We start from the raw sequence: 12,324 nt of genomic DNA on the forward strand, positions 1-12,324 counted from the left end.
TACCTTTTTTTTCTTCTTAATACTAGCAGATCTGAAGGGCTTTAAACTCTTGCCGATAAAGTGCAAGGATGTGAGAACAAGTACATATACTATATGGACATAATGCCTGTAGACAGACGATCTGGGCCAGCGGCTTGAGAACCATATTCTTATATTTGCATATTTACAGCAAATTCACTAAGTAGAGAGCAGCTGCTCCCAGAACAAATACTCCCTTGGTAATTAAAGAAAACATGCTCATCTTGGCGGATGAGAAGTACTTAGTTTAATGTAAAACAGTGTTGCATTTATTTCTCCCCTTTTATTATCCTGACTATCACATCTTGTATATATATTTAATTGAACCATCTGCCTGTGTGTGTTGTGTGTTGTGTGTAGAGAGAACAAGTACATTCCTCCAGGTCAGAGGAACAGGGAGGCGATGTCCTGGGGACTGGGACGTCAGAATTCACCTCGTATGGCTCAAAGCTCAGCCGGACCCTCAACTCCTCGACCAGGACCTCACGACTACAGTCCCAGCGCCGGGGCAGATCAGAGGGTGGTTAATGGAGGTATGTTTAATACATCACACACACAACTATGGTGTTACTTGCTACTCCCTATATACATAATACGTACAGAGGTTCAGATTTTTTTTTGCCCTCTGTTATTCCCTTCTCTGTAACTGTAACAGTGGGGACTTAGGTTTTAGAGTCTCTGGGATGTTAATTTTTGTTGCTGTTGATTAATTTATTTATTTATCTATCATTCTTTACTTATGTCAATTGAATAATTTTATTTCTGCCTTGCAATTTTTACTCATATTTATTAATCTCCCACTTCTTTATATTCCTGCTATACCTTTGTTTTCCCCACCCTAACTGGATGTTATCTGCCGTTTGTCATCCTTGATCATTTGTCCCTCCTTCTTTTAGGTTCATCCCATTGGCCCTCACCCTGTCCGTCTCCTTCCTCTCGCCCCCCCTCTCGTTACCAGTCTGGCCCCTCCTCCCTGCCTCCTCGGGCAACTACACCCACCAGGCCTGCCAGACCCCCCTCTCGACCTTCCAGGCCTCTCTCTCATTCATCCCACCCCTCCTATCCCTCCTCCTCATCCTCCTTTTCCCACCATGGGCCCACATCGCCAGCTTCCACTCTGCCCAAACGCATGTCTTCAGAAGGTACCCACAACAGTGTGGAGTAGACCTGGGCAAAGGCATGTGTTGAAGGTGGATGGAAATGATTTTCCATAATAATCAGATTGAAAGACGCTAGAAGCACCTTAAACGTTAAATAAGGAAACTACTTTCAAAAATAGATTTGCCCAGGTCTAGTGTGGATCAACAGAAATAGGTGAAGTTGCTTCTTCAGACTGATTTAGAGGTCAGATTTGCGATTTCTATACAAATTGAAATTGTCAGGATTTGGTAAACCATTAAGCTGATCCTTTTTCAGTGCGTCAGGCAGTTTCATCTTGTCATGTGGGTGCGCCACGATGTGTGCTGTGCTTTCTGTCAGCAAGTTCTACACCAAGGCACCAGTTCTTTAAATGTTTTCTGATGGAGCAGTCAAGAGGAAGATCTTAGCAGATAGCATAATATTTTAGCTAGAAAAGGAATGTTGTTGCTGCTAAAGTATTGTAAAAAAAAAAAATTGACTTGGTTAAAATTATAATAGCCTTAAAAATTTCAAAGTCTTGATTGTTGCGATGTATTTTTTTTTTTTTTAAATACAAAACTATAAGGATATATGAATGAAGCATGGTAAAGATAAACACAGCAGTTTGAATTTTTAGAGGATACATTACTTGAAACAACAGAATAAGTTGCTACTCTCATGCAGTGCTAAACAGTGACATTTTCTGTTGTTGGCTCTGCAGACCAGCACATTGGATTTGAAATTATATCACTGAACATGAGGTTAAAATACTACATAAAAATGTGATGGTATGTAGGTAATATGTATTACATACATATTGGATGGTCTGTGTAAGAAACATAACTTCCCAGTTTGCCATTCTGCCATTTGACCTTTTCTGCTTACAAACATGTAAAGTCTGTTGCACCTCTGATTAAACCTAGCAAGTGTGATCTGTTGTACCGCTAATGACAACCTCCCATTATGGCAGCAAGGTGAGAACATCGACCACTAGAGGACTGCAAAACAAGAGTACTAAGTTACACTTTAATCATGTCTGATTTATGAACTTATTTTGAAACATAAGCAGGTGTGTTTCGGTTGTAGACTCACCAATTTCTTCCATGGTGATGCTTGTTTTCATTGTCCTAAAATTGGGCGGGGCATTGTTTAACAAAAGTTACCAGTCCTACTATGTTCACCTTCAAACTTCGTTAAAACTACAAGTGAGCACTTTTACCTCTTGTTCCTTGTTTTGTGTTGAGTCCAATGAGCTCGAGTACTAAGCTATAAAGTAGCTCTGTCCAAATACTAATGGATCTTGTTCATACTTTTCAAATGTGTTTAGAATAAAATGGCAACATTTTTTAACAGATGTTAGGCAAAAGATGGTGAAAAGAAGTTTTTCCCTGGGCTGTCACCTCTACACACAGTTTGTGCGACTGAACAAACTGCTAAACATTGAATTCTTTAAACATGGGCTTCCACTTTACCTTCTTTCCTTTGTTTCCACATTTCTCATCTCTCCCTTCACTTGGTCATTGTTTGAAGAGTGTGGCGTGTTGATTCATCACTTTGTGGCATCATCTGCAGTTTCTCCACTAACATGCATGTCATCAAATAACATCACGGTGTGATGTGCCACTTAAACCCTAGATTAAGATCTAAGCAGTGCAAATTTAGTTTTTATTATAACGGTTTTGTAAGACACAGATGAGTTTCAAAGAGAACCCTCCATAGCAGGATTGTAGGAAACGGGCTGGTCAGTGTGCTTATCTCCTCCACTGTTTATGGAGTTCTGTCTGCCTTTCTTCATCTACAGGCCCACCAAGGATGTCTCCGAAATCCCAGCGGACGCCTCGTTCTCACAGAGTGCCTCCCTGCCGGACCACTGGCGTTCCTCCAGGAGTGGATTTAATTTCCCACAATGCCCCTGGAGAGGTCCCAGTGACCCCACCAACCAGAAGCAGCTCCTCTGGAGGGACATGGTCCTCGGTGGTTAGTGGAGGTAGAATAGTTCTTTCTTTTCTTTGTATTTCTTTACTGTATGTGTGTTTTTTATTTTGATAAATTAAGCTGTACTTACATTTCTACTTCATTAAGGTACCACACAATGGTACATATATCTGCGAAGGAGATAAGTTATAGTTTAGACTAACACCACTGGACGGAACATTTTGAAGGGCCTTACATTTTACTTAAAATGTTTCCGCAATATTTTCTGCCTTTTTGTATTATTTAAAAAAAAAAAAAACTCTTTTATAGTACGATGAGTGCAGACATCATATCATTCACTACTCAACCTCTAATGTTGGCTAGTAAGTAAAGTTGATTGGGTTAATTTAGAATAATGTTACATTATATGACCAAAATCCTTACTACTCCCATCCTCAGCTCACAGGCCTCGCTCCCCCCGACAGAATAGTATGGGTGGAGCCTCTTCTGGCTCCTCCTCCCTCCCAGCACCCCAGACAGGAACAGCTTCTGTGGAAACTGTTGCTACAGCAACATCAGCTTCCTCTCCTGCTGCTGCTAGCCCCGCCCCCAACATGGTCACCTCTTCTTCAGGAGATGGTAGGGTTGAAGTTAACCCCCACTTTCACTAATTCTACTGTGTGTGTGTGTGTGTGTGTGTGTGTGTGTGTGTGTGTGTGTGTGTGTGTGTGTGTGTGTGTGTGTGTGTGTGTGTGTGTGTGTGTGTGTGTGTGTGTGTGTGTGTGTGTGTGTGTGTGTGTGTGTGTGTGTGTGTGTGTGTGTGTGTGTGTGTGTGTGTGTGTGTGTGTGTGTGTGAATAGATAGAATAAGGGAATGATAAATGCTAAATATGATATGAAATACCTGACTTATGTGTATTTGGTTGTAATGTTTTAGTGTGGTTTTGGTCACTATCAGAAGCACTTCATACAAATCCTTGCTTTGCTTTTTTGCTGGTTGTCAACAGATTATTTTTCTGTTATAGCAAAAGAGTGTCGTATCCAAGAAACAAGACAGACATCCCCTACGGCAAATAAGGAGAACATCAAGCCCTTGGACAGCTCACCTAGTATCACCAGACCAGTCTGTAAAGGTAAAGAATACACTGGGCATCAGTATTTGCTAAATTTGTTTGGTAATCACTTTAACTGTCAATCATGTATATCTCTTTCTACTCACCTTACAGGACCCCCTTCTATGCAACCAGACCACAGAAAACAAATAGATAATTTAAAAAAATTTAGTGTAGATTTTAGGGTAAGTATCTCTTTGATTTGTACTTATAGATCTGCTGAAAGTCTGACATAACTAACCTTGTGTTTTTCAGGCTGCCCTAGAGGTTGTATGTGCCTCTTCTAACTCTTCTTTTCATTTTCCTTTGTCCAGTTGCAGTCGATTTCAAACCCAGACTCTGCCTTTGACCAGATGATGACCAAGCCTCCCAGAGATCCAGCAGACAAGCCAAAAGACCTTGCCCTGGACAAGGCCTCCACAGTGGGGAGGGAGGGCACTGAAGACGGTGTTGTAGTGAATGCGGCTGGCCCCCCCGGTGGTGCCCCTGCTCCATCTACCAGCACCACAAACACTAGTAAGCCTGGCAGCCCCGCTGCACTATCCCCATCTCCCTCAGCCCCCGACCAGAAGAGGCCAGGGCTGGATGTGACATCACAGGGAGTTCAGACGACAGCCACATCCTCATTCAGTGCACCCAAGCATGAAGAGAAGGAGGAGAAAAGGGAGGCAGTACAAGAGTGAGTGGAAGAGACATTATGCTTGATAGGGGAGATTGAGAATATGTTTAAAGGATATGTCTGATCATACCCTGTATTTGTCCTGTCATCAACAAATCTCATGAAAAAACACAGGCTTGATCCTAACTGGTATTGTATGTGTGGTCTAAGCCTGATATATTTTATTCCATTGTGGTCCAAAACCAATTAAAACACATCAGTGTGCTACACTGTGGCACTGGGTGACATGTTCCTCCTTCACCATGAATGTGGGCACTAGTTTATTCAATCCCATTTCCTGCTGCCAGTAATACACATTAGATCTTTGAATGTGTAATAATGTGCCGCTCTAAAGGTGTCCACAACAAATGCACTATTTACTCCTCTTTGAGTAATGTTTGGCCAGCTGTTTAAGAAGTTAGTATTTAAGAAAAATATGATAATTCCTCACTGATCCTTTTAAATGTTAACATGTTCGCTGCTTTGTTTTTCATCCCACAGTCAAGTAAGAAAATCAACCCTGAACCCAAATGCCAATGAGTTCAAACCAAGGTTCAATACACAGGTCAGTATGCACTCTCTCCGCCAGACAACACATTTTAATTACTACAAACTGAGGTCATTCGTAAACTCTGTCTCTGGCTATGTCCGTCTCTATTTAATATGCTGCTTCATCAGCCCAAACCAGCCAACACCCCGACGCCTCCCCGGCCTCAGGGACAGCCCAGCCCCTCAATCGTAGTCCAGCAGCCTCAGACTGTCTACAGCCAGACGGTCTGCTTCCCCCAGATGTATCCCCTCACACCAGTCAGCCCTGGAGTGCAGGTGAGACACACGCTTGTATGCTTAAATGTGCATTACAAAGATAGATATGTTTGTTGCGTTTTTGTGCTTATCACCCTGAGCATTGAATCAATATGAAATACAAAGTTCATTAAAACAAATCCTTAACAACCATCACCACGACGTCTCCCAACATATTTGCTTATGTTTGTCTTCATTTGGTATTTTCCTCTCCTTTTCTGGCTTTAAGTTATAATGCATGCCTACATACTTTCCCTCATTTAATTTTAATAGGCTACACACTGCACATTTTTCGTACCTTTGTACACCTTGATATATAGAACATATATCATATCCATCCTTTGTCATCACTTTTCTTTCCTCCGTCATCTTCCAGACACTGTTATTTGTCTACTTTATTATTGTTGCTGAATTATTTGAAAAAAGTTTTGGTATAGTCTGGAGGGTTGTAGTTACTGTCATCTTTTCTTGATTTTTGTCTGGGCGGGTGGCGATTACGGAAGGGGGGGGGATTTGCTCCTGTTGCGAGTTGTATGTTTTGTATTTTGTTAAAATAATTGTTAATTACATACAAATATATTACAAATATATGTACACAATATGAAGTCAAAAGACTATTTTAAGCCCTGACAGAGCACTTATTCAAAGTGTTAAGCATATTTTTGATGAAAGCTTTGTAGTCTATAATTTCTTCCTGTGTTTCTGTAAGAAAAACTTGGTTATCCAACATCAGAACATCCAACATGTGTAAACGATACCTTGGTTAACAACTAAAGAGTGGTTCTTTTTTCCTTTTCTCCCCCCTCCTCCTCTCTCTCTCGCTCCATTAGAAAAGCATAATATGGAAGGTTTGTGAATTTTTTAAATCCATTTGTTTTTTTAAAGCCCAATCAGTACTGAGATGTTTAACTTGCTTGTTGAATTAATGCCATCAGATGTTGGTTTGCCAACTTCTTATTGAAATTCAATTTGAACTGTCATACAGATAGACATTTGTACTTCATCTTTTTACTATTGGCGTTATGTATTTACAAAACATATGTATGTAAGCTAATAGGAGTTACAGCCTCTTTTGTTTTCTTTACTGTTTTTAGTTAAGAAATGCATGGTGTATAAGGGTGTGTAATGTAAGCGTTAACAAATGGAAGACGACATGCAGTGTGTGGGTCATAGTCATAGTTGTAAAACACATTTTTCTGCCCAATGATAGACAGGCATAGAAAATGCATGTGGCCCCAGGTAAGAGATAAATCCCACAATCTCAATGCGTATCAATGTGTTTTAAATAGTTTTTTTGTATGTATTGGATAAGGAGTTAGCTACTAAAGCTCAAAGCTGAGTAGCTGGCATCCACCTGCACAAATGGGTAGTAAGAGTAGTCCCACATAAATAAGCAAAAATGTGTCTGTTTATAGCCAAGGGCTGGTTTTCATTATTGTAGAAATGAGGCTGAAGAGTTCTTAGAAGATTGTGATTAAACCTGTTTTCTTCATCTGTCATCCTCATCCCCTTTCTCACTCCAGTCTCCAGCCATGTACCAGGTTCAGATGCCTCATATGACAGTCAGCCAATCTAAACCCTACAGACCAGGTAAAGGTGAGAATAACCATTGCTTTCTCTCATTCTCCTCTCTTTCATTCCCCCCTCTCCCACTCATCCCCCCCTGCTCTCATTTTCCCTCTCCCTTTCTCATTCTCTCTCTCTCTCTCTCTCTCTCTCTCTCTCTCTCTCTCTCATTACTCTCTTTCTTTTGGGCCCCGAATGTATGAATATTATAATAATGATTCCTACCACTTTCTTGAGCCTGACAAAACATGTGACTGGCTGATTGGTTGATTAATTAATAAACTGTATTATCCCAAAGAGAAATTGATTTGCAGTGTAGGCGCAACATGTGAACATGCACAATAAAACATACACAGAAAGTCCATAAACATAGACCAATATAAATGTGGTGTCATACCACACAGGCAGAAAAAAGAAATACAACAATACTGTACCAACCGTGCACCGACCTGTGCTGCTTATATAAGTAGTAGAAGTATTAGAAACTGATTTTAACGTGAAAAAACACTTTAAGAAATATTTGCAATTAACTTGGATATTATAGCTACATTATTGTGAAATAACATCAGGACTCATCTGATCAAGTGTTATTCCTCTTCAGAAACATTTTTATTTTTTATTTAAAGATGGGTGTATTCAAAAGGGGGTTATTGTTATTCATGCCAATTTGGTAAATAATTTGCCTCAAAACCAGCAGTATTTTTATTCTACTTCAGATTTAAGGGGTGTTAAACAAAACTTTCTCCCAATGAAATCTCTTTACGTGATTCTCCAGTACCCAACATGCCCCAGCAGAGGTCGGACCAGCACCACCCTCAAGGCACACCCACCATGATGCACCCAGTGACTGCAGCAGGACCCCCTATTGTAGCACAAAACCCTGCCTACTCTGCCCAGTACTTCACCTGCAGCCCGCAGCAGTTCACCAGTCAGCCGCTGGTCCAGCAGATGACACATTACCAATCACAGGTAAGAGTGTATCAGAACAATACAACCTTTGGTAGCTTATTCTGCAATGCTTGGCCCGGGAGGCTCCTTTGTTAGGAACCACATGTAACCAATACAGTAACTCTAGTACCATCAGTTAGGGCTAGCAGTCTTTATCCCTCCCAGGTGCTTACCAGTCAGCCATTAGTTTGACAGATGCCTGCAGTCCAGCAGCTTGACAGGATGCCAGCACGATGCCAGTGTTTCAGCACGTCTGATTTGTGGAGCTGTGTGCAGCCTCCTGCTTCTTACACTGGGAGTGTTATTGCCTGTTTGCAAGCAGGCTGGATAGAACAAGTACGGGGGCAGTTAGGAGACTGGCTTTAGGGTGTTTATAGGTAACCTAATGACCTTTCATCATTTTATTGCTGTTAACATGAATAAAACTAACTATACAATTAAGTAAAAAAAAAATAATACGATAATACAAGGAAGCGAGAAATAGATTAAAACTACACAGAAAACAACTTCACTAGGTAACAATTCCACTCCAGTTACGCAAAGCACAAAACATTACCAGAAAAACCCACTAAGTCTACTCAAGTCACCAGTTTATAAGTGTTTGTAGTGCTGGGTTATGTTAGAAATGTATGTACAAAGTTTTAAGTAAGTATCTGATCAAACCACGTATTCAATACCAGTTTGTGGTACTGTTTTTTGGACTTTTTTATTATTTGATGCTACATTATAGTCTGTAACATTGAGGTTAGAAACCCAACCATAGTCGTGAACAAAACTGTGTTAAATTACTTTGTACATGGGCTCTAATGCTGATGCTGTCCCTGTGTGTCTCCAGGCGCAGCATGTGTTCAGTCCCGTAATGCAGGGCAGTGCCAGGATGATGGCGCCTCCTACGCACGGCCAACCCACCCTCGTCTCTTCCTCAACTACACAGTACCCAGAGCAGACACACACCATGTATGGTACGTCAGCATACCAGTTCATGTTCATATGCAACGAGCCAGAATGTGCAGGTAATGTGGTGGGTGACCATTATTTATAAATCTTTTTCTCTGGTAATACCAGAGAGTTTGACTAATACCGCTAACGGTTATTCCCCTCCCATAAGGTTATCATGCATTATGGAAATGATATCAATTGCTACAGTAAACAGGACGGACCTTAGATATGACATGGCAACGGGAGAGATTTCTGATCCGCTCAGCTCATAGAAACCCTCACTCGGCTAACGTTACGAGCCACAAAGCTTCAAAGTCAATAACGTTGTGTAGGGTTGACAATAAAAAGACATGCTAGCTATTCAGCCATATAATTGTCCCCAAAATAATATCAAGATTTTCACAAAAACATTATACGCCATGTGTACTGTCGGTCGCGGCCTGAAGTAGCCAGTTAAGAAGCAAACAAGATGTGAGGAGTTTAAAATGTTTTAATACTTTTCACCACTACTTTCACTGATTCCTGTCTCACAGTGTCTCAAGGGCCAATGCCCCAGCAGTACCCTCATCCCAGCGCCACCTTGCACCCTCACCCACAGCACCCCCAGCCCTCTGCCACGCCTACAGGCCAAGGCCAGCAGGGTGGTCCCCAACAACATGGAGGTCCTCCAAACCACCCAGCTGCCAGCCCAGTCCAGCACCAGCAGCACCAGCAGCACCAGCAGGCAGCAGCAGGTGAGCTTTCCTGCCTACGCCTTGTTTTAAAGCACTGTAGTGTTGTGTGTAGTACTTTTGTGTTACTATGGGTGTGTTTCTGTGTGCCTTAGCGGCAGCAGCAGCCCAGGCCCTCCACATGGCTAACCAGGCACCGCAGCAGCAGATGTATTCTGCTTTGGCCCCCACTCCCCCCTCCATGACCCCGGGACCCAACCCTCAGTCTCCCCAGGCATCGTTCCCCTCTCCCCAGCAGACGGTCTATATCCACCCACAGCAGGTGCAGCACGGCTATAACCACAACCACATGGCACACGTGCAGCAGGTAGGTCACCACCTGCTAACAGCTTGAAATGTGGGATCAGGTTTTAAAAGTTTATGAATGAGTCATATTTGGATGTTAGCCTAGTGAATTTTTATTTTGGCAGTCGGACCCAATTAAGATTGGGATGTTTTTCTCACTTTTTCTAGTTGGATCTAGTGGGTATAAGTGATTTTTAGCTATAAGAGGCCCACAGTCCAATGTTAACTACTATGTTTTTAATGACTAATGGTAACAACAATCTTTGAAATCAGTCAAGTATTAAGCAAGACCACTGCAGTCTGCAGCGGCGAAACAAGCTTCAATGTGACAATATTGCATTTTCAGTTCCAGTCCACAAAAGTGCTTGTTACAGTCATCATTATGGAAAAGAATCTCTACACATGTTCACCTTTTTGTTTTTAGAGCAAGATCCATTTTGTTTAACATGAAACAGCCATGAAATTTCGCTCCATTTAAATAAACAGTAATTTTTCATTGTAATTTTATCGTTGTAAAACACACTTAATTCACATTTGTCAGAAACGCATGTAAAACTATCTTGCTTTGTCTTTCCACTGTTCCAACAATCACCATTCTGTTTTAGTTGAAATAAACACTTATTTCACCCATTTACATGTGAAATTGTCTTTGCACCCTGACGGCAATAAATAGCTTATGGTCTCTGAGAAAAGGAGTAAAAAAAATCTGTCAATCTGCTGTAATCCTGTAAAAATGCCCACCAATCACCGCCTGGCGGTCCACAAGAACCAATGAAATGCGCGTACTCTTCCTCTCCCGGGAACGAGCCGCGAGGTCAATGTGCCACAGTCCTGTTTGTTTTAGACATTTGGTATTATATCAAGTGTTTGCCTGTCGGTGAAATAGACGTGTGAAATTCCAGTACTTTCTCTGCTGTAAAGCAGCGACGAAGTGGTGCTTGTGCACGTCTGTGTGTAGGTCGGAGGGCGGGGGTTAGACAGAGCCCTGAGGAGATGCTACTTTCAAATCTTGCTAGGTTTCCAACATTACCAACCTTGCTTTAAATAATTTTTCTGTCAGTTTTTCTGTCACACTTTTGCTCTTGCTGACACACATATACCCAAACTCACTTTCTCTCATACAGGCCCATATGCAGTCTGGTATGGTGCAGTCTCACCACCCGGCGCAGACTCACCCCACGATGATGCTGATGGCTACCCAGGGTCCTCCAGGGGGTCAGCCACCTATGCCCCAGACTGCCCTCAACCCCATTCCGGTTTCCTCCACCACACATTTTTCCTACCTGGCACATCCACAAGGTATTTTTATTTTAATAATTTATTTTCCTCTACAGTAAGGAGATCACATACGTGTCTCGTCAGGGTTAGTACCTAACTAGCTGCTTATACTCATGCATGTGCACATTTAGGCTTCCAAATGATGAATCCTTTATCAGGCTGGTTGATATCAAATCTGATAAATTCAACTTTGGTTTTGCACAAAGTAAAACACACCGTGAAAATTTTATTTTATTGTGCACACATTCACTCAAAATGTAACAGACATAGACTGCCCACATTAACTGTTAAGTCATGACAGTCCCTGTAACGAGAAAAGTTGCAGTCCATGCTGATCGGCCCAGATTTTCCAGATGGCTATCTGGATCTCTAACAATCACATCTACTACAGGATCAGACTGGAAAAACAATACTAACTTGTGCTGACAAGAAGAAAAGTCGTGGCACAGGACAGTGGGTGGACTTAACCTTTTCAGTTTGAATTCAAACTGCTGGAGCCTTTTATTATCTTCAGATGAACTATTACACAGAGCAAGAACTGTTTAGCCCATTAGGAAAGGAACTCTTAATTGCTAGTATGATAAGGAGGAATGATTACAGCAAGCAAAACCAATTTTAACATTCTTATGTTTTAACATGGGCGTCTGCCAATTGCTCTAAAACGCACATTAATAAATAAGAACCTCGTCTTTCAACTGAATTGTCCCCAAATGTTATCTTTTGGCCACATCACCCAGACCTAACCCTGTACTGTGTAACTGTGGTCAATCTCTAAATCTATGTACCACATTTCCCCCATTTTGTCTCGTCTCTGCAGTGCAAGCTCATCATCAGCAGCAGCTGTAGATAGAGGGCGCCAGCGAGCTGAGGGACCTGCTCTGTGGCGCGCTTCTCAACCACAGCCTTCATAACCAGGCGACAAAGAGAACGAGAGCCCTCTCTTTCCTCATCCT

At 41.8% G+C, this 12,324-nt stretch overlaps 2 protein-coding genes across 8 annotated transcripts in view; one reads left to right on the forward strand and one right to left on the reverse strand.

Moving 5' to 3' along the window:
- Positions 1-12,324, forward strand: part of atxn2 (ataxin 2) — a 27,005-nt gene extending 14,681 nt beyond the window's left edge. For 2 of the 7 annotated variants that reach the window (XM_034873121.1, XM_034873123.1), the window contains 17 exons: positions 379-551; positions 915-1,160; positions 2,939-3,124; positions 3,511-3,690; positions 4,076-4,183; positions 4,277-4,347; positions 4,477-4,841; positions 5,322-5,385; positions 5,499-5,645; positions 6,455-6,472; positions 7,148-7,220; positions 7,966-8,159; positions 8,974-9,100; positions 9,611-9,811; positions 9,904-10,115; positions 11,218-11,392; positions 12,189-12,324. In XM_034873121.1, the coding sequence (XP_034729012.1) occupies positions 379-551; positions 915-1,160; positions 2,939-3,124; positions 3,511-3,690; positions 4,076-4,183; positions 4,277-4,347; positions 4,477-4,841; positions 5,322-5,385; positions 5,499-5,645; positions 6,455-6,472; positions 7,148-7,220; positions 7,966-8,159; positions 8,974-9,100; positions 9,611-9,811; positions 9,904-10,115; positions 11,218-11,392; positions 12,189-12,217 (2,569 nt within the window). In that variant the 3' untranslated portion in view covers positions 12,218-12,324. The remainder of the gene's footprint in view (positions 1-378; positions 552-914; positions 1,161-2,938; positions 3,125-3,510; positions 3,691-4,075; positions 4,184-4,276; positions 4,348-4,476; positions 4,842-5,321; positions 5,386-5,498; positions 5,646-6,454; positions 6,473-7,147; positions 7,221-7,965; positions 8,160-8,973; positions 9,101-9,610; positions 9,812-9,903; positions 10,116-11,217; positions 11,393-12,188) is intronic. The other 5 variants (XM_034873126.1, XM_034873124.1, XM_034873122.1 and 2 more) reach the window with 4 other exon arrangements.
- sh2b3 (SH2B adaptor protein 3) overlaps positions 6,226-12,324 on the reverse strand; it is a 62,347-nt gene continuing 56,248 nt past the window's right edge. Inside the window, exon 8 of the transcript XR_004656831.1 lies at positions 6,226-6,238. The gene's annotated coding sequence lies outside the window, so the exon portion shown is untranslated. The remainder of the gene's footprint in view (positions 6,239-12,324) is intronic.

The sequence above is a fragment of the Etheostoma cragini genome, chromosome 5 (assembly GCF_013103735.1).
Source record: "Etheostoma cragini isolate CJK2018 chromosome 5, CSU_Ecrag_1.0, whole genome shotgun sequence".
NCBI lineage: Eukaryota > Metazoa > Chordata > Actinopteri > Perciformes > Percidae > Etheostoma > Etheostoma cragini.